Genomic DNA, 26,290 nt, shown 5'->3' with positions numbered 1-26,290 from the left:
TTTCACAGCTGCGTAAACCAAACAGGAAACCCCGAAACATTTCAACGTCTTTACCTACATTTTCTTTCAGCTTTGTTCAGCTGTAGGTCGTCAGTTTTTAATCTGCTACCTTCCCCCAAAAAGCACTGATGACACCAGCACACACGGCTTTATGTATAAAACATTTTAATTATATTACAATGAGAGAATACACAATACCTTAAAGTGTTTGCTAAAGCATAGCCAGCACCAGGTACTCGTGTACGCACGCTCACACGCACAAAAAAAAAAAGGAACTTATACATCTTCTGAATTACACATCTGCTTAAAAGGAACATATTCACAGGTCTCTGGCACAGAACTCCCCCTCCTCACCCCAAACAAACCCCCTCATCTTCCCCTCAACTAAATCCAAGCCAGTTCAGCCTCTAGCTTCTATGTGGGTACAAAGAAAAAAAGGAACCATAACGTTGTTGTAGGACAAAACAATTAAGGAGAAAATACAAAATAAAAGGCTGAAGTGCAGAAAGCAGGAAGCTGACCTAAAGCCTACAGGTAGTTAAAGCTATCGTATTAATCATTAAAAAGATTCAAAAGTGACTCTTTATTTGGCAGGAATAAGATTTCATGGAAGTCATTCTGTGGGTTTGTAGAAGCACCTTTAAAGCAGCAGCAGGCTAAGGGACAGAAAGACGTGTTTCTCACTTCATCTGTGTGCACGTGAGCTGCAGACGCCCCCCGTACTCCGTCATGTCCACCACCCTCTTTCTTCTCCGCCTGCCGACACCCACCCAAAAAACAAACTTTTGTGCTCTTAGAAATCTCTGTGCAACAGCAGCATGAAAGCAATAACATCAAATCTTTTCTTGTGTACTTGTTATGACTTTGTTTTGTTTTTTAAAATAAAATCCCACTTTGATGTTGATGAACATTCCCACCCCAGCACCACCCCACTCTCCTCTGTGTCTCTGTGTCTTGCCGTTAACCGTTTGCTTCTTCTGTCACGAGAAGGGAAGCGGAACAAGATGGGGAACTTCGTTTTTTTTTTTTAAAGTAAGGGCAACTGATTCAACAGTGTTCATTAAGTGGTACAATCTCTTTAAAGAACCCTCCCACCCCCCAAGGCACATCATTAAAAGATTTTCCCATAAACACGATCCATCCAACATTCAAGCAAAATGTCTGCATGTCCAATCAGCTGCTCATACACTACACTGAGTGAAAATATATGTATGTGTTTTTAAAATCTCTAATCTCATATCTATCCCCCCCCCTTCTCACCGCCTCATCGTCCCGCTCCCTCCCTCTTTTTGTCTTCTGCTTCTTTTTATGTCAATTATCGCTGTGGGAGGTTCTGTGCGAGAGAATATGCCATTTAGTAATGGTTTACTCAGTTGTTCATTTGACTGACAAACTGAAAAAAGGACATTTTTGCTACAAACAGTCATGTACAAAGTCTTTGACATGAATGTAAACTCGATGATTAAAAAAACCCCAAAACAAACAGCTGTTTCTTCCTCATCTATAGTTACTTTTTTCCCCTCCTGCAGAATATGGAGAGAGTGCAGATAGGAGGTAAAAATTTAAAAATATATATAAGAGTTGGTCACCAAAAAAAAAAAACAAAAACAAAAAACAATGCACCACAGAGTCAAGAGCAAAAACCACCTGCTTGTCTTTAAAAACCCTGCGCCCCGCCCGCCCCACCCTCCCTCAGAAAGCACAAGATGGTAATATTGCTGTGTCTCAAGAGGTCCCCTGATCGATGGGTAACACTTTGTTTGGGACGCACCACCGGGAGCTCGGAGGATAACACCGTTAAGCTGCCATTGATTGGATTATTCTGTTTTTTTATCGCTCCTCTCCCAGTGGCTCCCACCGAACAAACAAGTCAACATACAACAATAATAAAATGACAAAAAAATCAAAATAAAGATAAACACGCTTCAAGCCCAGAAGTTTTTAACCCCTTTGGTGACCATTCGGGGCGACTGGAAGCTGCCATGGGAGTTCACCAGTGTGTGTGTGTGTTTGTTTTTTATCTCCATGACAGAGGCGGCACTGGCAGATGGGCGGGCATCGAGAGGGCGGAGGAGTGCCTGGACAGGGTGTAGTACAACAGCGGCTTCAGTAGGAACTGAGATAAAGGGGGAGGTGGGGGGATAGTTTTTACTCGTTTATGAGGTCTTCTCTCTTCACGCGGCCCTCACGCATGGAAGTGTCTCACGTTGAAATTAAAAAAAGGCCCCGCCAGAGGAGGAGGAGGGGGGGATGCAAGCGAGAGGGGGAGAGGACAGGGGGGAGCGTGACCTGAGTAAGGGCCAAAGAGGAGGAGGAGGATGAGGGAGGTCGAAGGCTCACCAAGGCACAGAATGACAGCAGGAGAGTCACCCAAAGGGAGAGGGGCCAGTCTATCAGCTCCCCTGCTCCCACTCTCCCTTCATCAAGCCTGGCCTCCTGTCTGTCTGGCTGTCACTCATATTTTTATATATATTTATATATATATATTTTTTTTTTATATATAGATAAGATAGATATACTCACTCTTTTTTGTCTTTTCATTACAAGAGAACATTTAGGAAAATATAATACAAAATTTAATACAAGAAATATAGACTACACTGGCTAAACTCACTTTCAGTGACGAGTAGATTCTGTATGCAAGTATTTTTCTTTTTCGTTCGAGTCTTTTGTAGTTCTTTTTTGTTTTTTTGGGTGGGGTCAGATCCGTCTCAGTGGCCTGCCCCTTTTTGTGTCTGTGTTTTTTTTTTTCTTTTTCTTTTTAAAGTGCCAAGCTCTAAAGGACTGCCAGAGACCGGGGCAAAGGATTATTAAACGGTCAGAGAGCGACAGAAGCGCCTCGTTCGTCAACAGTGACTAATGTGCATAAGTTACAGACGGGTTAGAGAGCAAGGTTCACCTACATCCGTGTTCAGCCGTGCCAGAAGCTTCGCAAATAAGCCACAGATCAGCCGAGGGGATAAGGAAAGTGATTAGTTTGCTAGGTTAGATAAAAACGAGTGCCTCTAAAATGAACAAATCACTACAAGCTTGCCCTCCCTCCCCTCCCGGGTGTTTACAGCTTTGACTTGTTAATCGATTTAAACAAATATTTAAAATACCACCGACTTCTGACCGAGAAGGCGACAAGAGCTGCAGAGAAATGCGAGATCTGGGTAGATGGTGACGCGCTCACAGAGAAGCATCCGTTAGTGAAGGAGATGCAGGTCTGTTAATGGTGAGCGACAAATCCCCATCTAGAAATAAAAAAAGAAAAATAGAAAAAAAAAAGTCTCCCATAGAACCTCATGGTCTGCCAGAATCGATTAAACACTCAGAGGAAGCACCCGCCTCATGTATTTATTGCTACATCAATTAGCTACTGAGAAGGAAACAAGATTTGAGTCAAATGTAAGGAGTAGAGTTTTAGTTTTGAGGAAACTCCTTTTTTTTTCTCATTGTTTGACATAGTAGTCCATCCACACCATAGGGTGGTATAGTGTAGTGGTCAGTAGTGTGGAGTAGTGGTTAGGCAACCCAACCAGAGGGGAGACACGAGGGTTTCTACAGTATCTGTACATCTATTTACATTCTTCCTGCTCTGCTGCAGCTCTCGAACCTTCTCAGGTGGTCTGTGGACACATTTTCAGCATGTCAGTTGAGTCAGTAAGAAGTTTGGACATTTAAGAGCTAGCTTAATTCACCGTTTTGTGGAGAGTTCGATGTGGTGGATAAACTTCTCGCATATGCACAGTGACTGTGAAGGTATCAGAGTCGTGCTTTGTTTGTTCGATGCGCACGAAAAGTGAAGCAAAATGCTTCCCATACTGGGTACGCTCGGGCGGTGGCAGCGGTTTGAGCACATCCTGCCACCGCCTCCAAATGAGAAACTCTAAGGTTTCGTCATTTTTCACCAATCAGATGTTTCAAGGAAAGGACAGGACACCTCCTGCACAATCCTGTTGTGTAAAAGGGAAGAATCTGTATGATGAAAATGACTACCGAGGTTCCCAATGTTGCATATACTGCAGAACAAACCAAACTGCTTCATCTGTTATATCACAAACTGTGTGTGGTATTACTGCCACCTGATAATAACTCTCTCCTTTTACTTTTCTCGAACCAATTAACAGGTCAAAGCTGCGCACCTGACCACAGAACCCAGATTAAAAACGACAAGCTCTGCTCTGCGCTGTTTGGGTGGTAAAAAGGGCAGGTGTTTAAGGAGGGGGCGGGGTCAGGCAGGATACAGTAGGGTGAGGTAGGATCAGTGGTCAGAGAAGGGAGGAAAAGTCAGGAAGTCTTAAATGTGGACAGAATAGGCTCGGGGGTACTGCCATCGTGGTCTTGTGTAGGTGGTGTAGGTAGTGGGCGGCGTAGGCAAACACAAAAGGGGGAGAGTGGGAGGGAGGGGGATGAGGTGAGGGAAGCGTGGATGGGTGAGGAAGCTGGTCGACAGATGGATGTCCGCCATGGGTCTAACAGTGGTGTGGCTGCAGTCTGTGGGAATGTGTGCCCGTGTAGCTGTTGTCACTGGAGCTGCTCTGGAGGCTGTACTGGTCCTCCTCCTCGCCGTCGCTGATGCTGTCCACGCTGTCTGCCTCGACGGGCGTGAACTCCATGCCCTCGATGTCCACCTCTGTACACAAGAAGGAAAAAAATACACAATGTTTTGGGGGGTTTTAGTGTTGCTAGAAACAGATCAAGAGAGAAGAAACTGTTTATTTCCACACAACCAGTACGTGGGCATATTTATTAGGAAGCCCGCTGTGCCTGGAGATTAAACCCGGATTTAGGCAGCCATTACCTCCGCACAAACAGCCAGATCATTGTGCCCCAGCAGATAATCCCTTACATTGACAAACAACTGCATGTGTGTTACCTCGTTCAGGAATATCAAACATACCTCAACAGTTCAAACTAAGCACTACAGAGACATCTGAGACACAAAGAACCGGCTCATGGAGAGAGCGTTTACAGTGTACTCTAATAATACGGCGCGCAATCCATGTCTATGTGCAATCCAGAAAGGTGTGATTGGCTCTTTAAGGACAGCCTACCTTGCTCTGAGTCGGTGGAGATGGTGGAGCCCATGCTATCGGTGCGAATGCGCTCCACAGATCCGGACACGGAGAGCTGCTCCAGGCGGCGTTTGAGGTAGCGGTGCTCTCTCTGAAGCTGCTCCTTCACATTTAAAGCCTTCCTGTCCTGCTCTTCCAGCTTCTGCACACAAAGCACACACAAAAATGCCGAAAAATTAACGACCATGCTCACCGGATTGGACCACCTCCCCGTTTTTGCTCTGCCTTTAAAGTATGCAACTGAAGTGAAGACCTCTAGTATACATATTTTCTTCCTTAGCATACTTAAGACTGGTTTAAAGGTGTCTGTTCTGCAGACATGGATTTTTTTTTCATCTGCAACCTCAGTCCATGCCCGTGCAGGGTTCTAGTAATTGTCTTCTCTTTACTGCACACCACATAATACACATGGTTAAACCCACAATCCAGACCAAAAAAGCTTCCTCTGCAGCAAAAGACAACACTTCTTCCTACTGTGACGACCACAGTATTTTCCTATTGTATCACTGCTGCAGGGTGAAGTATTACTTTAGCTGAAACATGAATATTAGTTCTTGTTTTTGATCTCATCAAGTTAACAAAACAAATGAAACCAGATTTATCTTCTATCTGCTTAAAATCAGATCTCTGTCAAAGTTACAACACGACCTTGAATTTCAACATTTTATTGGGGAAGTAGCCAAATGACTGTGTGAGGTTCACGGGTTTGAAACTAAAAATAAACTTGAACTCAAAGTCAAATTTTGACTCAGAGTGGGGTTCGATTTTTTTTTTTTGTGCCCTTATTTGTATATGAAGGTTTTCGGTGGTGAATCAAAGCGAACTCGCACAAGAAGAAACGGTCGCAATGCCGAGAATTAGCGCAGGTCGTCTGAGCAGAGAGGACATGCTTAGTAAACAGGAAACGAAGGGTTAAAACTCGCTACGTCTGGATTTTCCACCAACCACACTGTTGCTGCTTGTAAACAGCAAGATCAGTGCGGCGTGTCCTAAAGTCTACTTATGGTTGGTCTTCTACAGCACGGGTAGAAGCACTGCTGCTACTTTTTTTAAGCTCCGCTCACTAGTTGCTGCTGCAGAGCATTTTTTAGCACGTCACTTGATGTCTGTGAAGTGAAACAGTTTGATGAACCATGGAGGAAAAGTTGGCCAAGCCAAATATTAAATACACAATCTAAACACCAGCCACAAAGTCTCTCACATACTTCACTTTGAAGGCTCTGTGTTAAGGGTTTTTTTTTCTTCTTCTTTTTTGTTTGATTTTTATTTTCATTGAGCACCGATCCATCCTGATTGAAAGATTAGAGAACAACGACACACTTAAAGTGCAGAAAAAAATTACTTAGAGGAAACAGGAGAAGTAGAGCATGAAGCTGGTACAGAGAAGTTTTTTAGATTACTCTGTTTGCTTAGTCTAGAGGTTCTCATGCTTCTTCTGGTATGACCCCATTTTCAAAAGCAAAAAAAAAAAAAAAAAAGTTAAGTTCTCTCACTTGGATCTAATTTTTAATTTAATTTTTCTTCTCCTGGGTGTTCACACCCATGCACAGTGGCTTGGTGCCCCTCCAGGGGGGTCCTCCCCACAGAGGAGTGTCAATAGTTTATTCAGAAAATAAAATATAAGGAAAAAAATTCAGTCATCATACTGCGAAAGAGTATTAGGGCCGCATTGTGTTATTTTAAGAGTACCCTCTACAAAATGCCTTGTGAGTTAATGAAATTACACTTGAATCAGTTTTAGTAACAAGGAAATGATTTCTCTTTTGGCACTTAAACACAGTGTGGTGACAAATATAAGAATGTTGAACAGATGGTGCAGAAAGCTGCTTCTGGTCAGAAAGAAAAAAAACCCAAAAACTTTCAAAGAGCTGGTCGGATTCATGCAAAATGAAATAGCTAACAATGGACAGATGAGAGGATGCCGATGGTTACACCCTCGTGCGGTACGGAGGGGATATGCTGTGTCACAACACACAATAAGACAGCTGATGTTTGATGTTGTTTCACTAACTCATGTACACAAGGCATTTTACAGGCAGTTTGTTTGACTGGAAACGACAACTTCAATCTCCACTTTTTGACTATAATCTTAAAAAGAACGACATATTTTTCTTAAAGTGGCCCTAACACTCCATCAGATAAATGCTTGGTGAAAACATTAAAATGCATGCGTCGCTTAAATCCAACATGCGATGTGCCACGTGAACACTTGAACGATTCATAAGGTTTGTGCATTTTAGTACCTTGATGTGCATCTTGGCCCTTTTTAGCAAGCTCAGAGTGGTGTGTCTCGTGCTGTCTGGACCCAAAGGCACCAGCTTCTTCAACTGCTCCAAGTAGAGCCGTAGTTTGGCACGTCTGCAAGCACACAAGCAAACACAGAAGTGAGTCAGCACACATCCACCGGCAGAAAGTGAGAAAGAACCTCCACAAACAGGGCTTATCTGCATGAGAAGCACACACCGATTTTTCCTTTTTCCTTTTTATATGTCCTGCTCTCGTGCTCGATAACGAGCGAGCGAATGTTGCACGATCGTGGCCTGACGCTCTTTTGCACGCTTGGTTTCACTTTGACTCTGGGCTTGACCGTGAGACATTTTCAAAGGGTTGAGGGGTTCAGAGGATCTGTGGTTAGTCATGTTCAAAGCTCCTCATCCACAACAAAGCGCAGGCTGTGCTGTACTTGTGCAAAATTGACACAGAGAGTCTTACATTTACTGTCACTGCTGTGCGTAATGATCTGAGACGAGCTACGTCAAACAGAGATTAGTGAACTAATCAAGAGTTCACGAGCAACTGCAAATATTATAATAAAAATAGTGAGATATACTGTGTTAATGATTAGATTGTTAGAAATCCAGCCACGGTTTATGCATCTTCTTCTTGTAAGCTAACATGTGACACACACACACACTTTTGGGATTTTCATGTATGCGCTTTTCATTTATGAGGTGATTATTCATTCCCCAAACCTGCTCACAATTTTCTGAACACATGTGCACACACTCACTAGCGTATGGGCAGAGTGCCAGTGTGCTACACGCTGACCTAAATATCACTGTGCATAGTATAGTAGTCCCCATACTTTCCAGCACAGCTGTCTGACCGACATTTTCCAAACCTCGTGTGCGCAAAATGGCAAACCCACCGTACGCTAAAACCGAGAAAACGTGCAAAAGAAGAGAAAAAAATTAGTCACCAATCAAAATGGCAGCTGTGATAAGGTCGCAGAGCGAAACTGTGAACCCTGCATCCCTGCCAAAGCCCTGCAGGCCAACAACCCTGCCCTGGATCCTCGAGTAAACAGCGTCATTTGGATGTTTATATGAGAGACAGTGAAGACAGAGTTAAATTTTTTATGGATACTGTATGTTATTTAAGAGAAGATCCTATCAGCAAGATCCCCTCTCTGACTTTGCTCCATTCAGACTTGTTCAAAAAGGCCTTTGAATCCTCCATTAGTCAAGCTAGTCCATGAACTGTTTCATTCTTCTGAGCTAGCCTTCCCTCCACCACCACCGCCACTACTGCCTTTCTCCTGTTCCTTTGAGGAACTCTGACTATATGGTAAACAAACTCCAACAACACAAGGTCTCCACCAGCCATTGCCGCAGCTTAGATAAACCTAATCAGAGAAATGAGGCTCTCTTTGAGTCCACGGTTAGTGTGCAATCATACACAATCTTTACACACAATGTGTTTTTGTTCCCCCTAGCTCTTTTTCAGGAAGGGCGTCACCTTCATTTTTATGCAAAATGAGACCATCTCAGTAGCCACGTCTGTTTCACTTAGACCTCGACCAGAGGGATTTGATTGCACAATTATTAAGAAAATAATCTTAAAAACAGAAAGATATGGCTTTAATAAACAACGTGTCATCTCTCTACAGGTGCACGTAGGTGTGTGAAAGGGTCATGTGAAAGTGCTCTCAGTCTTTTATTACCTCCTCTCCCAGGAGGCAAGTCCGCCTAACCCCCCCATCCGCTGAACCCCTTCAACTCTCTGCTCCACCCTGCCAACACTAACACACCCTCATCCCACTGGAAAACAAGTGTCTTCTGAGGACAGGGGTGGGGGCCACCTCCAGCTTACCCCATTCGAGCCACATGAAGCGCTTGGTCTACAGCCAGGGGAAGCAGGCAGGGAGGAGCAGGAGTTCTGCAGCGGGGTCCGAGTATGTGGATGACTTTCTCTCTGGTTTGAAAAAAGGACCCTTTCAGTGCAGTGTGCTCAGCTGCACTAGGCAGCGCTCCATACGCATCATCCAAAGGGTAACTTGAGCCAATGGGCAACCATCTTGCACCTCACCCTGTCCCCACTGCTCTCTCATAGCGAAAAACAAAAAACAAAAACAAGGCGTTTCCCTGAATACTCTGCCCGACTACCCACCTCAAGAAAACTCTTTTCCCGTGTTTTTTCACCAATGTTATTCACCTCAGGCCCTTCATGTATCCTGGCCTCATATTTTACCTGCCACGCAGAAGAGAGAAGTGTGCCCTGGTGCCCTTTGACCACATAAGAAACAAATGAGCAAAGAGTTAAACGCACAAACTCGCCACCAAAGGGAGAAGACCACACCCATGTTTTCTGCAGCTGCAAAAAAGATAAAAAAAATAAAGTGAAATGCTGCCAGGACCAAAATGAAAATATTATTTTGCTAGGGTTGGCTGATTCGCCAAATATGTGGGCTAAAAGCTTCTTGGAAAGGGTCTTACATGTAACATTTTTTCGCTTTGCTATGCCGGTTTAGTTGCCTTCATCCTGGGGGACAGAATCGGCTCGGGAAAGACTCAAATATAGCCCACTGGACAGGTTTAGAAAACCTGAAGGAGGCCCCTCCCCCTTTTGCCATCCAAGTGTCAGAACACTTTTAATATATACCCAACTTTAATAGCTAAAAATGAGTAAGAAGAATTTGCAGGCCAGAGACAAAATATTTGTTTCCAGAAGCTCTCTGGCTTACAAAGGTTGTGCTTTCATAATTTGAGTCGATCTTGGTTCAGTCCACACCTGCTATCAAGCAATAACGAGTCAGTCTTTAAGAAGCTTTGGTTTTTATTTTTTCTGCATTCATATGCAATGACTGGTGGAGACCGGTGTCTGGTGTAAAAAGTTCGTCGTCGCCCCCCTGTGAAAAAGTCAAATTCTTCTCAAATGTGATCTCTGTGGTTAAAGAAAAAAACTTATCTTAGCAGATCTTCAGTTCATGAAACTGGTGAACAAAAACCCACTTGTTCACTATTTCAGATGAGAAGACTGATACTGCTCTGATATCCGAATACTAACTATGAAGGTGAAACCAGCATATGGTTAGCCTAGCATTACACAAAGGTTAAAATGAGGGGAAACACCTAGCTTTTCCCACACCATCCCCACTAGTTAACCTTACAGTAACAAAAGTGTGCACTCCGCCCTGGCCGAGAAGAATCAGGCACTTCCACCGTGTAAAAACAACATCTCTGTCAACACACGATTAGCTGCATATAATTAAGAGAATTAAACCTGGCACGTGTGTCCCTGAAAGCTCCCTCGCATTAGCAGCAGCAGCAGGGGTTCTCCTGCCACGAGAAATTTTTCTTCAGGAGCACACAGCCGATTCGGAGCGGGGCTCTCACACAGGTTTGTTATTACTTAAAAAAGCCCCGGTCACGCAGTGTTTATCAGAATGCCTAAAACCGCTGTGCAAAGCATTGCACGAGGTGAACGCATATGCTATGTTAATGATGGGAAGCAGACTGCCCCCACCACCGGGCCACATGGTTGTGAATCACTGCAAATTTTCCAATTTGTCTGGTTTGAAAATAGGATAGCCTTTGATTTGGGGTTGAGGCAGATTTTGTTTGAAAGGATTGGAGCTTCGTTATACAACAATATCAATATTTGCAAGAGGTCTCTTTTTGTTTGTTTGCTTATAAAAGTTTGCAAATAAAAACTGCTAAAAATGCTAAATCAGACTGCCCCATACTCTTTCCTGCAGTTGAGGATTTAATAGTGAATCTGTTTGATCAACTTGTTTTCTGCCCAGAAATCACCACCTGACTGTTCTCATGTGCTGCCACCACGGGATGATTGTGTCTGATCTCTGGCCTTCCCTCCCCCTCCATCTTTTTTCTCCATCAGCAGCTCAGTGCCAAAACAAAGCACAGACTAAGCCGGGGAGGTGAAAAAAAAAGGAACTTTTGCTCAGAAAGCTGCACACTGCTGAAACTGGAACAAGCCAAACCGCTGACTTGCGCTTCAAGGTTGTCGGGTACAGATCAGGCCATTCTCACAGACCTCCTCACACTCTGGGCCTTGGAAGGAAAACAATATATCTTGTTTTCCAGCTCAAGTGCATCTGCGGCAGGCTGGGTGTGCACGTTAGGGGTATTGATGTATTGTGCACCAGAGGAAAAAGGTTGCAGTGACCATTTGTGCAGTGTTTTCGCACACACACACTTTCCTGGTGGACACAGCGTCCCTCAGGAGGCTCCATCGGCACACAAAGGGCCTGAGAAGGCGAGCTAGTGCAAACAACAGACCTTCACCCCTCGCTCACTGTACTGTTTAATGAGCTCACTGCAGCCCAGCACATTCCTCCACCCATATGCACAGGGCTGAGTGGATTGTCTGGCACAGGGCCAGGCCTACTAAACAGAGGTCAAAGGTCATCAGAAGCCATGATACAATGCTAGCTCTCACTGCTAGAGCTGCCCCAGTACCCAGAAGCAGAAAATGCAACAACTATGCCTGTTCGTTTATTTTCCTTTTGAGCTGAGCCCACAAGACATCAAGATGAAGAAGAGTTTCTGATCAGCTCAGCTTTAAGCAGGCACAGAACTGCAGTCATTCAATCTCAAGACGCATATGAGAGGATACAAAAACTGTGTTCTTGAGGAATTGTTATTCTTATAGTTTTATTCGTTATTCTTACAGCAAAGCTTAAAAAACAAGGTTAAGACCATGTATTTTACCATAGCTGTACATGCACATGCTTGTGGACTTCTTACTGATATTTTGTACTTGTCCACTTCAGGTTTTACCTCCAAATAACCTGCAGTAGTTAGTTTGGGTTATCATGTGATTACATTTGTTTTTAAATAAGTTTCTTTAACCTGAAGGTTTGCTTTAAACCCATGTGACTCTCTGACTGCTTGTTTGATTATATGATATAACCATAGACTGCATATAAAAGATGGACACAGGCACCGTGATGTCATACATTCAAGTCACATTTTAAAGCCACTTTTAACCTTTTGGTTGTTTGTGTTTTTTTCCCCCAGATCCAGAAGTGCTAAGTATCACACAGACTCTGAAACCCGGTAGTAAGTACAATTAACCACAGCAGAGCTTGTTATTAGTCAGAAAACAGCACCATAAACACGGTCGACAGGTTGCACCTCAGAGAGCGAATTTGCAGCCAAGCATGAACAGTCTAGTCACCATAAACTTGACATTGAAAGTGACCACGCCCCCTTTTATTGCATAAAAAATGTACTACCTGTACAGTTACCATCCATGCAGCCATAGAAACCAAAACTATTTTTTGTTGTTAGCTATAAACATGGCAATTTCTGCTACAGGTTTATATCAGGCTGAATATATCTTCAGGAGTGAGAGAGCAGGGAAGTTGAGACCCTGCCCAGTGGCCTGCCGACAGAAACACAAAACACACCCAGCCTTTCAGCGGCCCTTTATTAGTCTCACTGTGACCCTGCAGGCCTGCCCCGTAAGCGTTCCCATTTAACAGCGATCTCACGGAAAACAAGACGGCAGAAAAATAAGACACGCTCATGTGAAACTGACAGAGTGGTTCACCACGCTGCCCACGCCAGTGAGAAGAAAGGCACGCACCGAGGCGCAGGGAGACACAAGAAGTCTTTATCTCGCTCATATGAAATGTCAGTCGTCTGGGACGAGTTGTGTTTGTTTTCTGTCATCGGGGACGCCACACCCACACGCCCACTGTGTGCAGTGACAACTCTGTAAGGTGAGACAGACGGATACAAGTCCCCCATAAACACATTCTCCTGACGGCAGGAACATGGAGCTCGCTCTCACATGACTCTGCTTTCACACGCGAGGAGCAAACAGAAACCTGAACACACACACACACGATTGCAGCAAAGCAGGCAGAGGGAGGTTACTTCACTTATCGGTGAATTACTCTAAAGGAAAAGCTCAGCATGCTTTTCTGGTGATTAAACAACAGGAAAGAGTAGAAGCAGTGTGTTGCTCACTCACTGTAGTACAATTTCCACAAAACAAACTGGAATTTCCACGGGGCATGCTTGGGAATGCCAAGTAATTAGATTCATTTGATTGTTTTCGTGTACTCAAACAATCCCCCCTGTGCGAGCGAGGATCATTACAAAATCCCTTTCTCAGCACAGCCAGCTTACTGCGGTGTTAACAGAGAAACAGATGTCAAACAGATTTTAAAGGGGAGAGCGTGCGAGCGAAACAGAGATGGCGGGGGCTTAAAAATAGAGGAAGGTTTTTTCTCTGCACATCCCATTTCAATGCCAACGTCAGATGACAGACCTGGACATTAATTGCCTTTCCCTGCGTGCCATGAAAAGTACATCTCGCAAATCTTGGGACAGACTAGCAGAGACAAGTTCAGCAAGCACCATAAACACGTTCCCCTGACATGGGGCGCTCTGGTTTTATAATGGTCCTTGTCAATGATTAACATGCAGGAATCTAGTGGCATGAGAGAGGATTCCTGGCTCCATGTTGACTGTAAAAGTTGGAGTTGTTTACATCTGAAGGAGGGTTTTAGAGCAGTGGGGTGGGGTCCTGCATGAAGGTCTGGGCCTGCCTACGAAAAAATCCAGAGGGGTCAGGAAAAGAGGAAAGAAGAGATTTCCACTACCTTCCACTTTTACGTTGTTTCTCCAAGTAGCTGATTTAGAGCTCGCTTACCAAAAGGTTTAAAACTACTGCTGGACAAAAGTGCAAAACCAGAATGCCTGCAGCTGTAATCTTGCCTATCAGTGCATAATCATACAAACATTCACTTGGGGCTCACTTGTGCCAAAAAAGCAGACAGCAGACATTCTAGTAATACTCGGCCTGCTAGTTCTGTGACCCCACCTTCCATCCATCTTCAAACTTTCCCCCTAAGCCGCCTCTCTTATTTAACTCTGCATTCCAGTGTATGTGTGTATGCTCCGCTGACCTGAATTTCAGGGTGCCTGGCTGACACACATAAAAGCCACGTCCTACACTGCCTCGAGTTCCTCCCTTCAGCAACACTCAAGAATGTCTTTGTCTCCTCCTTCTCCACCTCCTCCTCAGCCGTGGCCGAACCATGAATGGTTCAGTCATCGCGCTTCTGTCTCTAGTTGCGTCTTTCTTTAATTGCTCTCTTTTTCCTATCCTGGAAACCCCAAAGCTATTCACACACCTTGTTAAAGTGCATCCTACACTGCTGTTTTTTTATGAGCACCGACTGTTTTGTGCCAACGAGCCGAGTTTACTGCGGAGAACGCAGTAACACCTGAGCTGGAACGAGAACATTCTTTTGTAAATGTAGGTCTGCGGCGGCCTGAAATATTTGCATTACGTGTAAAAATACCCCCCGCGCCTCACCCACCCGCCAGAGCAGATCGTCCACGGGCTTTACAAAAAACCGGGTTTGACCCGAGCGAAATGATGAACTTCTTAAAGCTGGGTGACCTCAGGGTGGAGAAATTCCACATGGGAGCACTGCTGCTGACGTCCAGCTGTGGCCTGTTTGTTACCCTTTAGTCACACACAGCTCAGCTACAAACCCAGACTGTCCCATGCCTAGATAAGTAAACACACACACACACACACACACACACACACACACACACACACACACACACGTTTGGACAAACCTTTTCTTTTACACACCAACATGGCCACATGTATTAGGAGAAAGCATCAGCTAAGCCAAACTTTACTCTCTTTAGCTATGTTCTTCCAGGTAATGACGCAAACTAATAAGGACTACGTTTGTTACATTTTGATTGTAAGTTGACAGATATATAAGATTTTTTTAAGTTGAGTCATCCAACATGATTTTAGTGCCATTAGACAAAAATCCATTATGGAATTTTTAATCCAAGACAGAACTAGACCTCCTACGCCTTGTTTAGGCTCTAAAAAGTCAAATGTTGCCACTGACTTATTTTTAGCGTACACACATACGTCTGAGGAGTAGTCCCCAGCAGTTGTGTATTCCTTTACCTCTAAGCTGACTGTTGAAGCTGGGAGTGGCGTAACTCCCAAGTTGATTGCGTTCCAGCATTCGTAGTAGCGGTCGGAAAAGCGAGGAAAAACTGGATTTGTTTTTGCTCATACAGAAAGTAGAGCCATTCATGCATCTCAAGCGACATAATGCAATCCCTGTTTTTTTAAAAACACAGCTGTAGCACGTTGGTGGACAGAGCCACGTCACTGCTCAGTGCATGCTTCTTTGAGTGTGTCACAAACACTTAACAGTGCGTTTGTGACACTTGCAGACAGTTTACATTTTTACTACTGTTTACATGCTCTGTCGACATCTTGTATTGTGATGTCATTAGTGGGGCTTTTCTGACTTTCCCAGTTAACAATTCCAACTTGGAAGTCGTGATTTCTGATTTCCCACTTCAAATGGAGCGCACCATTAGATCAGCGAGAGAACTGCAGGATGAGGCCTGTCAAAGTTCAAACTAAGCCTCTTTTCTCCCTCCAGTCTTTGCTTGTCTAGATTTTATTTTTAGTCCCACTGCATCTTTAACTCAACCCAGATTGTTCTGTTTCGTCTGCAGACAGTTTTTTTGTGTGTGTGTTTTTTTTTACACTTTTCAGTTTTATGTCACTTTAAAAATGTCACCTTGAATTTTTTACGCAATGTTAGAATCAAAACCATCAACTACAATAATGGAAAAATAATTTCCGGCCTTTAAACTATTCCAGATAATAAAAGAAAAACGTAGTTATCCATATAGTCGACTATATGTAGTTGACTCTTTCGGCACTGGCTGATTCAATCTCATGACAAATAACAACATCCTTGCTCTACAAGTTCTGTAATTAGACTGCGTACAAGACATCATTAACTACAATGATTCCTCCATGATGCCAACAAAGAGGGGAATTTAACTGGCATTGTGACAGCAGGGAACTAAAGTGCACATGCCGTCACATGTGAGGACGTCACATCAAAACCAAAACTGGAAGGAAAAAAATGAAAACTTTCCAAACTTTAATTATGTAGCAGCCCCTGAGAGGCAAACATGACATTTAACTTCAAAATAAAAAATAAGCAGAACAAGCAGGATATACAGCAGCCCTTAAAAGCAGCGTTGCACATTTACAGGATAAACTTAGGTATAAAATCGAAGACACGACAAAGATTTATACCTCAAAACAGGAGAAATGGGAACAGATGAGTTTTGTCACTAAGAAAAAAAAGAGTGAGAAGGAAGAGAGCCCTGCCCCTCCTTCTCTTCCTCGCTGCCTCAAGTTTCTGCTGACTCAGGGGCTTTTAGTAGGGCCGAAAAGGAGAGCGAGAATAAGGAGAAGGAAGAGGAAAAAAAAGATAGATAACAGAAAAGACAGATGTGGACTCTGGAAAGTGGGGGTGGGGCAAAGAAAAGATGTCAAGGAGGTGAAGTAACAGGGCCGTGGATGGGCATCCCTCCCACCTGCACGCTGCCGTAACTCAAAGAGGTGCTGCCCGGCCGGCATAGACACACATAAGTGCGCTTCACTCGAGGAAAAAAGGAGCTGCTCACTGCCAAAAAAAAGTGATTCATTCACAGCTGGGAGTAGAAGAAACATGGAGAGTAAATTTAATTAGAGAGAAGACTAGACCATGACAAATGGGGGGCTTGCTCCCGTGTCCATGAAGTGCATGTAAATTTAAAGCCGAGTTCAATGGGTGCTCCACAGTTGCTGCACATTGTCTGCAGTGTGATACAGAGCGTAGTGTAAGAGGATACTGTTTGTCGAACTCAGCCTGCAAACTCGTGAGCTTCGCTACGATCTCGAAAAACTGAAACCAAGAGCACCTGAGAGCCAAAATGGGTGGGGATAAAAATAGAACTCTAAATATTTCTCTTTTCTTTTTCAATCGAGGCAGGCATGGCAAATATACCAGACAGCTTAGATTACGCAGACTGGACTTGGGCTTCCTGTAAACAGGTGATATGTGGGAAAGTAAAACATCTAGTTTCGTAATTTCTTGGCGTTGCTTGAAAAGGAAACTTGAGCTGTCATGAGCGTGATCAAAAGCGGTTAAAGTCAGAAATGGGAAGGAAGCAATGCTCGTGGAGAACAAACACACTGCACTTAAGTTTCACATAGACTACGAGCTGATGCTCTGCAGGTCTGACGAGGGAAGGAAAAAAAAACAAAAAGCAGCACAGTCATTCAAGAGATGGTCTATAGAGAGCTGTCACAGCTAAAAATCAGGCTGCAGCAGATAAGTGTCAGGACAGCCGACTCTGTGGGACTCCACATCCACCAAGCAGCTGACTGACTTTGATAATGGGACACAAATATATGCAGGGTGTCTCCGGAGCGGCTGCCAGAGACACCTAGCACGCACGAGGTCAGCGAACAGTACCCAGAGAGCCAAAAAGTTCCAACTTAATCAGCTTCATATAACAGCAGCAATGAATAGTTGATTAATCATTTAGCTGATTATTCAGCAAATGTATCGATTAGCCACACCGTTTCTGTCTTGGCCGCATGTGGAAAGTTTGGTATCTTTGTTGACAAACAGTTCTAAAAAATTATTTTAAAGTAATCAATAAATAAATAAAAAACAATAAAAAAGTAATAACCAAACAAAAAAAATCTTAAAAGATGAAAACCTCCTTCCAAACAGACAGTACACTGCACACCAGTTTATGGGCTGCAATGAAATAAGAAGGCATGAAATCTGGTGCAATTCACCAGTTTGTTTGACATCAGGTCTTTCCCAATTTCAATCAACATTTTCCAGTTTTATCTCCTTTATTTTAACATCTTTTGTTAATGAAACAAAATAATTTCATATTTTTTTGTCAATTGCTCAAAGTTAAAAACTGCATACTAAAGTGTTCCCTTATTTAATAAAATCTGGTTAGAGGACATTCTCATGCAAGAAAACGTGATTTTGGTACTATTACATGCGATGCCTTTCGGCCTCTAAGGAGACCTTCATCCGCCACCTTATCTACCTCGTGAATGTATAGTACAAGGATTGCTCTGTGCAGCAGCGGGGGGAAACAAAAACACAACACACGAAGAAACAAAGACAGTGAGTCAGGGCTCAAACAGCAGCCACCTCCCTGGAGTAGCGTCCAAGGGCGTGTGGGAGGTACAGATTTCTGAAGCGATACTGCAGATCAAACAGGGCTGATGCTTTAAGCAGATACCCCTGAACTGGTCATACATTCATTAAACTGGTTGAACAGGACACCTAAAGACTTTTGGTTTTCTTATGAATCAGAAGTTAAAAATTCTTTTGTTGAGCATGTCTGTTAAAGCTCTTCTCTTTATATTTTTAAGCTACAAATCAAATGTGAGAAGCTCGTCAGTTTCATATACTAGGTAATCTGACTCTGAGGCCAGCAGCTGAATATTCAAGGCTTCATATATCTAGGATAAGGCGTCTTCGTCCATCTGTCGGTGTGGAAGAGGAAGTCTTAAAAATTCAAAATTAAACTTGCACATGAACAATGTAAAAAGCTAAATCTTCATTGGATGATAGCTACTGGTTATCAGATATAGACTTTCCGTGTGACTGCAACAAAAGCCTGATCACGATTGATAATGTGGTCAAGTGGCATGCCAGATTCTTGATAGTCATACGCAAATGTCCGTTTACAAGTTTGAGGAAAACATTCTTCAAGTTGCTCATTTTGTGCCGCCATTAGCTTTAAAAAGAAAATGAGCAAAAATTGCCTCATTTTAGAAGCTCAGAAGTCTCTTTTTTTGTCAGTTATAAAAAACTATTAGTAGTTTCAATGTTGCATATTAGTCACACGACGGTCGCTAGTACAACAGACATGGCTGTGCCATTCGGCAGAGTCTGAGCCTTGTTAACACCTGTATAGTGGCTGACCATGTAATTTGTGGCCACGCTTTCAGACGGGGGTTTGACTCAGGGTGGACCACGTGGCAAAACCTCGTGACCATGCAGCCCTGTCATTTCAAATAAGAGGGTGGAGATGTTTCCACACAAACGGGCATGGTGAATGCAAAAACAGGAAAAAACACAAGGCATGAAATTATACAGAATAACTCCTCGCTTGTCACAGGTGATGATGCAATGTGACGGCGTGTTTGAACGCAACTTTATTCTTCAAAGGGCTTCTTCTTCTTTTCCTTCCATCATGGAATCAGTGACATGTCTGTCATGAAAACGCCGCTTTTTCAGAAACTCGTGGCTGCGGTGATGACAAAGGAAGTGAGTAAACCCTTTACCGGCACCCACTTTTGTCAGTTTGACTGGACGTCACAGGCGCTTGGTAACCAGCCACACCCATCGTCGGACATGAGGTAACTCCTGTGTCTCAACACCTGCAGCAACTGTGCCTCGCAGGTGAGGGAGGAATATGTCCCGGCTTGTTTTTCCCTCTGCCACGCACATCCATTACTCACTCCCGGCCATGTGACTGGCCTTTATCGTGGGTGACAGCATGTGTCATGCTCGCTCACACACGCAAACACTCACAAACCCTTTTCAGCCACTGCTCACATGCTGATAGTCACATCAGCTGTTTTCTTATTCCTGTCTGCAAGGCAATTTTTAAAGAATCTACTCTGAAGCAGCAAGGCCTTTTTGATATCAAAGAGACGTTTGCTTCCTGACAAGAAACTCTAAAGCTGTGAAGTAAAAAAACACAAACCCCACACACACAAGCAAACCATGAGCTGCGATTCTGTGCCTCCAGGAAGGAGAAAAAGCCCAATTTCAGTGCTGAATGATAGGTGAAGTCCAGATTTACTGCTTTTCTTTTCAAAGTGTCAGTCTGGGCAGGATTATAACCCAAGATTCTTCCTTACAAGGACACGAGTTTCATCCGTGAAACGGAGACAGTGTGAAGGTGCTCTTTGAAATCAGCTTATTATCTGTTTTTCAGGCACAAGAATTAACAGATTAAATCTTTGGCTCTTTGAAGACGACCTCTGATCTGATCTGTCGTACTAGTGTTTCTGATTTGGAGAAAATATCTGAAAGCCCCCATGAAGCTCTTCAATTACTACCTATGTCAGGAACTAAAAGACACACACACTCAACACACAATCAAACACGGGCAAGGTCGAGGGGGGTCAGATGTCATCTTACCTGTGTTTCTCCAGCTCATTGTGCGATGATCTGAAACGACAAAGATGACTGTCAGGGCAGGAAATGCCAAAATACTACAAAAAAATCATCTGACATGACATCAGATTCAGTATAATAGTGAGAGGCTCAGTTAGTACACGTTTTGATCAGAGAGCAAGGCAGATGAAAGCAATTTGGGCAAATATGTTAAGTAACAGATCTGAGAAACAATCAGAAAAATGTGTGTCAAGAGATCAAAGAGAAGCCTAGATTCGTCTCTATGTTCTTGCTCTTCTGCCTTCCGGTGGCTGTAGGCCTTAAGAATTTGAATGCTGCTGTACTATAAGAAATAAATGCAGTATTTTAATGCTTAAAACAGGACAAATTTGTTGTCTATGGATACCAGTCAGGTGGATCAAGGGCACAGACATGCAAAGACTGGGCAATGTATGATAAACGACTTCTAAAATCTTTTCCAATTTCTGTGGGACATCTGTCAGAGAGCACGCACACGAGGGCAAAAATGGCCCTGAGAGAGAGAGCTGTATCTGTGACACAGCCTGCCTGCCCCCCTCTACACATATGCAAACAGCATCCACGCACCACCACCCCCGCCGCTGCTGCTCAGCGTGGACACGGGATGAAAACACTCTCAGACGTCTGGAGGCCCGGACGCCACAGAATTCATCAGTGTGTGGGCTATTCCGAGGAGAACCCCTATTATGACACGCAGCCAGAAGCGGCGAGGGCACTGCGGTCCATCTGAAACAGGCCCTCTGTTCATGAGACCGTCATGGATACCACGGCAATAAAAACAAAAACAGCAACAACAAAAGGGACAGACTGACAACAAGCCTTTTCAGATTTTCCACTGTTTGAGGCGCCCTTGTATTCGCGAAGCACTGGTTCCCACAGCTGTGTGACACAACGCCGTCCTGCGCACCAAAACGGGTTACAGCTGACCGTGCGACTGCTATAATGTGGCGTCTGCACAAAATCATCCCGAAAGACAACACAGGATGTTGGGCGGCTGATCTTAGAAGCCGACAAAGAGCCATCGTGGAGGAAGCTGTGCTATTCAAACCTGCACAAATCAGGGAAATGTCCCAGTCAAAGCACAGGGCACGACCAGGAAATCATTCCGAGGAAGAGAATGTTCACAGACCTGTAACTACAGCAAGTTAACCCACACCTTTACATGTTATGTAAAACCTCAGGATGGCATGAGGAGGACTTTTACATGTCATAAAATCATCCTCTAACAATCAGAGGCATTTAAAATAAGCCTTTTATCACATTTTTATGAGCTACAAATGGCCAAAAGGCAAGCTGGGAGGACTCAAAAAGTTTTCCTACATTCAAATCAAGGAATTAGAGGAGGAAAACAAAGTCAGCTGACCTAAATTTTCACATATGGTGTGACAGAGCGATGAAGCAGGGTAATAACAGCCTTTAAGTAAACGCTTTAACACGCATTATCCGTGTTAGGTTGCAGATGTGACATTAAACATTACTGCTTTGTTCTGATTTTATAACTAGTAGCCTGCATCAGCTCCTGTCCACACTTAAAGAAAAAAAAAAAAAGAAGCTGAGGGCGAGTGTAAAAAGGGAAACGGCGTAACGGGGGTGGGGGATGTGCCCCAAGCTCTGTCACGAGAAAAAAGTATGGAAACGCAGGCCTGGCTGCATGAAGCCCAGCGAGTGGTCTGGTGTTTGTCATAGATGCTTGCGTAGATGCCCGCCTTATTCAGGCGCCGCACCCACCTGCCACATCCACACCACACCCCTTCACTCGATCACATGGGTGTACACAAAATACAATGCACGTTAACTTGTGGATTAGAGGAATGTGGAAGGTGCTGCTTTCACATTTCTGCCAAACGAGTGCAAGTATCACTTTCATATCAGAACACCCACACGTTGTAAACAGCCACACTAAAAGTCTGATACTCATGTCAGAAATGCGTGCAAAAACACTTTTGGTATTTTGTTTATTTAATGCTGTTTTATTCATTTCTGTGCCAGTTAAATCAAAATATTATTAACTATCATCTGCAATTATTTGAAGCCTTTTCGCTCTTCATCTTAAGAGGTTTATCTACAGAGCTATCTTTTCAGCAGTCACCTGACACAAAACTGGCGTGACACGGAGGACAAAAAACAGCAACTGGCATCAGCAATCGCCACCTTATTTGCTGATTCCGATGCTCTGTGTCACCCTTTGTAATGACACTACTTTCTAGCGTACATCTACGTGCACTGTCGTAACCATCAGACTCACTGCCGAGCCATTTCCACACTTTGCTTCCCTAAACTATTATTAGCCAATGCTTTTTTTCCCTTCTTTTTTTATCTTTCATTTTATTAAATCATCGTAATGTGTTAATCTTCTAAGGAATGGAACTAGATTGACACAATAATTTCAACAATAGCCTGTTTACTGTAAATGAGACAGAAGGGCAACCAAATTTGCATATAGCCTAGAAAGCAAGTTTTTCCATGCCTGGTGGGGATGAAAAAAAAAAAGCCGAACACTAAATGGATCCAGCCTCTGAAATGTGAGGATTTCCTGCTTTTCTTTGTCACATGGCCTACTTTTAGTTGAAAGTTTGGAAGGGTTTTTTTTTTTTCGCTTTTAGAAAGCAAACATAAGCCTGAACGGGTGTTTTAACTTCATAGGTCACACATTACACAGCCACACATTAATTGCCATGATTGTTTTTAAATGACCTTTAATCTTCCAATGGCACTGGTCTGAGAAGAAGAAGCAGACAAACCGAAACTGAAAGCTATGCCGTGCACTTATGTAATATATTTCGCTTTAACTTCTTACACAGCTGCACAATAAAGGGGTTAAACTCGGTGGGAGCAACTCAATCCTCCAGACAACACCAGTAATGAACTCTGGGTGTGCTGGGCTGAGGTTCCCCTTCCTTTCCAAATATCAATTTACTTCCATCAGAAGCACGAAAGCTTAAACGCAACAACCACATAAAAAAGACAAACACATACACACATTTGTTTAAAAGCCTCACACAGTTCCAGAGGTTGGATGCAACTGTGTGAGACAAGGTGCAGAAACGAAAGGTTACGGGCGTATGCGGTGTTTTCTCTCCTCTCAGAGATAGGTGTGAGTGAAACAGAACAGTGAGAGCAGCAGGCTTGACAGTGTACGCGTGGCACTGTTTACTGGAGAGCCCAAAACAGAGAGCCCAGCCCAGGCAGCAGACAGGAGAGTGAGACAGCGTGTGTGTGTGAGAGAGAGAGAGTGAGTGTGTGTTTTTATAAGCTGGCATGAAGTCAGAAAGAAAGCTGGGGGGAAGGGAGAAAGGATTATATTTACCTATTATTCTGAGTTTTTTTGGAAATTGGCGAGGCTTTCGTTTTCTTTCTGGAAAACTCGGCGCTGTACGGTAAAACCGAGGCATACCCGTGCTCTGCTTCTGTAAACACAGAAAGCAAAATGAGTGTTACATTTAAGCTTGGTCTGCAAGGACGGCAAAGCAAATAAACAAAAACAATTACAATCATCATAATAATAATAGATGACAGTGAGTCATTTTGGAGAAATAGTTGAGACGTGAAATATCAACCGGGGACTCAATTAAAGAGGAACAACACGTAATAAATCATTAATAAGATCGATTAAAGTGCAGTCTTTTTTCTTTCTTTTTTAGCACCGAGGTCTATATTATGATATAGCCACCGCTGCTTAACGATTTCTGTCCTATATTTTCAATGTCAGGCTTGTTTACTCATTTTCTTACATCCAAATCCAAAGGAAAAACACTCGATTGTAACAACACACATTCGGAAATGATACTAACATATTTTATAAAAAATGACACACTATAAATTAAACATTTACACCTATCACTGTCTAGCACACAGACTCCCAGAGTGCAGCTTGCACCCATCGCCTGGTCTACGTCCCATTGTCTGTAAAGTGACATCATACCTGCACTATGGCAGTGCACGTCAAAACGTAACAAATTATTTTAAAAAAATGAAGTTAGCTGCCGTCCCAATCCCCATTCACGACATAATTACTGGCTTAGAAATGCTGACAACTTGTCTGTTTAGCTTGAAATACCTCTGTCTCTTCTTTCCAAGTACTCTGCAGCCTCCAGCAGAATTAACAAGGAATTAAGCTCCATCTTGTTGTTGTCTCGTTATTTAAAAAAATAGAAACTACTTAGTCATAAAGTCATAAAATGAATGGAATGAAAACGTTAAAAAATGTTTCAGAGCGGTATGTATGCGCGGCTACGTTCACTTCTGAGTCTTTGGTGACTCCAAACTACATATCAACAGCAGCTAACTAAAACTCACTGAAATGACTGATGGAACCGCTGGCCAATAGGAAAACCGTATAGGCAAACGTTTGGCATTCGTCTCAACCAATAATTCGGCGGAAACTATAAGATCCGACGCTATTGGCTGAGCGGAGTTAAAGCGAGCAGGGACATGCCCTAGCAACAAGCCTGAGCCGTCCGCCTTCTCCGTACATGATAGGGTTGACGCGGAAAAATAGCCCTCTGATTGGCTGGAAGGAAGTCTTGGGCGTGTGCTACGGTTGAACTTGGGATGTTGTTTTGGTTGCCAAATTTAATGACTTCTCAAAAAGTATGCTTTTGGTCTTGGACTTTAGCGTAAACTGCCCCCTCCGGTCTGTTAGTCAACAAGGTCTATTTTTTTGTCTTCCTTTAAATATACGTCAGCAATTTCACGTATGCGTGTGTGACATGAGAAAATTTTTCAGTATTCGTGTTCATTTCCTGCCCAAGTCATTGTGAAAGTCTTTTATGAGTCTGCAGAAAGTATGCAGGCTTTACTGGTGCAAAAGATATGAGATGAACTACCTTTCTTGTCTGGTATTTTGAGGAAAATAAAGATAGTTCCTTTGAAATTCTCTCAACTCGTTTTTACAAAGCAGTTTTAAAAAAGCAAAGCATCCACCTTGAGGTTTAAAAAAAGTCTCTGGTTTTGTCCAGTCCAAGTCCTAATAAACCCAAGTCCTCAAAATAAAATAAAATAAAATAAAATAAAACTCACCTAATTTAGTGCCGTTAAAATACCCCCCCCCCCCCCCCCCCCCTTTTTTTTTTTTCTCTAAAACTTTAAGGTCATGATTCATCACTCAGCATATTTCAAATCGTGTGACTCCAATTTTTCTAGTTTTATCTCTGATAGCAGCTTTTTCTGTCTGCAACACCTTTAATTTCATCTGCAAAAGTGCATCAGAAGCGAAGCCCAGTGTTTATTAATTTTCAGCTGTGTAGGCTTGCAGCTGAACTTCGGGTGTTGCAATTGCTGGAGCAATAGGGGGGATGCCTGCAGATGCTTCGCATGGCTGGCAGTTTATGTTTCTAGCAGTCAGATATTAGATTGTTGGGAGTGCTTTCTGAAGAAATACCATTGAGGGGGAAGTGACTTTCAGTGTGGATGATGAGGAAAAGGTACTTGAGAACCACAAACATTGTTCTTGTTGTACTTTATTGATACTATGTGTTTCACAGGGTCCTTGTGGTGCTTAAACTGCAGGCAGTATATCATGAATTGCAAGATTTAATACAATACACATTAAGTCTGTGACAGTCAGCAAGTTTACAAGTGCGATGTGCAAAGAAAAAAAAAAAGAGCACAGCTAAAATGTGTGAAGCTGTGTACGGGTGCCACAAGCAGCCAAACCAACTCAAATTGAAATATATGTAATATCTACCATCTTTATAAAAGCACACAGCAAACAGGCTAAATCTTGAATATCATCTTTATAAGCATTATATTAACCGTACTGTCACTGCTATCAGCTGGAGAATTTTCAGTCCACTTAAAACTGTGCACGTTGTTCAGGATGCGGGTGATTTTAGATCGTTTGACATTTTGAAAAAAAAAAAAAATTGGTTTCAGAATTTGGCTCAGTCATCTCAAGCCATGCAGAAACCACAGTCAGGTGCGAATCAAGTTGTAT

The 26,290-nt window shown here is 43.2% G+C and overlaps 1 protein-coding gene across 1 annotated transcript; it reads right to left on the bottom strand.

The window, feature by feature from the left end:
• Positions 1-148: 148 nt before the first annotated feature.
• mxd4 (MAX dimerization protein 4) lies at positions 149-24,639 on the bottom strand. Its single transcript, XM_084931503.1, has 6 exons — positions 24,413-24,639; positions 23,663-23,762; positions 20,341-20,370; positions 7,304-7,418; positions 5,040-5,202; positions 149-4,618 (listed from the first exon to the last, which is right to left on the bottom strand). The coding sequence occupies exons 1-6, from the start codon at positions 24,474-24,476 to the stop codon at positions 4,458-4,460; spliced, it is 633 nt and encodes a 210-aa protein (XP_084787629.1). The 5' UTR covers positions 24,477-24,639; the 3' UTR covers positions 149-4,457.
• Positions 24,640-26,290: the final 1,651 nt, after the last annotated feature.

The sequence above is a fragment of the Perissodus microlepis genome, chromosome 6 (genome assembly GCF_051167445.1).
Source record: "Perissodus microlepis isolate ML-2025 ecotype Zambia chromosome 6, ASM5116744v1, whole genome shotgun sequence".
In the NCBI taxonomy this organism is placed as follows: domain Eukaryota; kingdom Metazoa; phylum Chordata; class Actinopteri; order Cichliformes; family Cichlidae; genus Perissodus; species Perissodus microlepis.
This window is presented reverse-complemented; position numbering and strand designations above follow the sequence as displayed.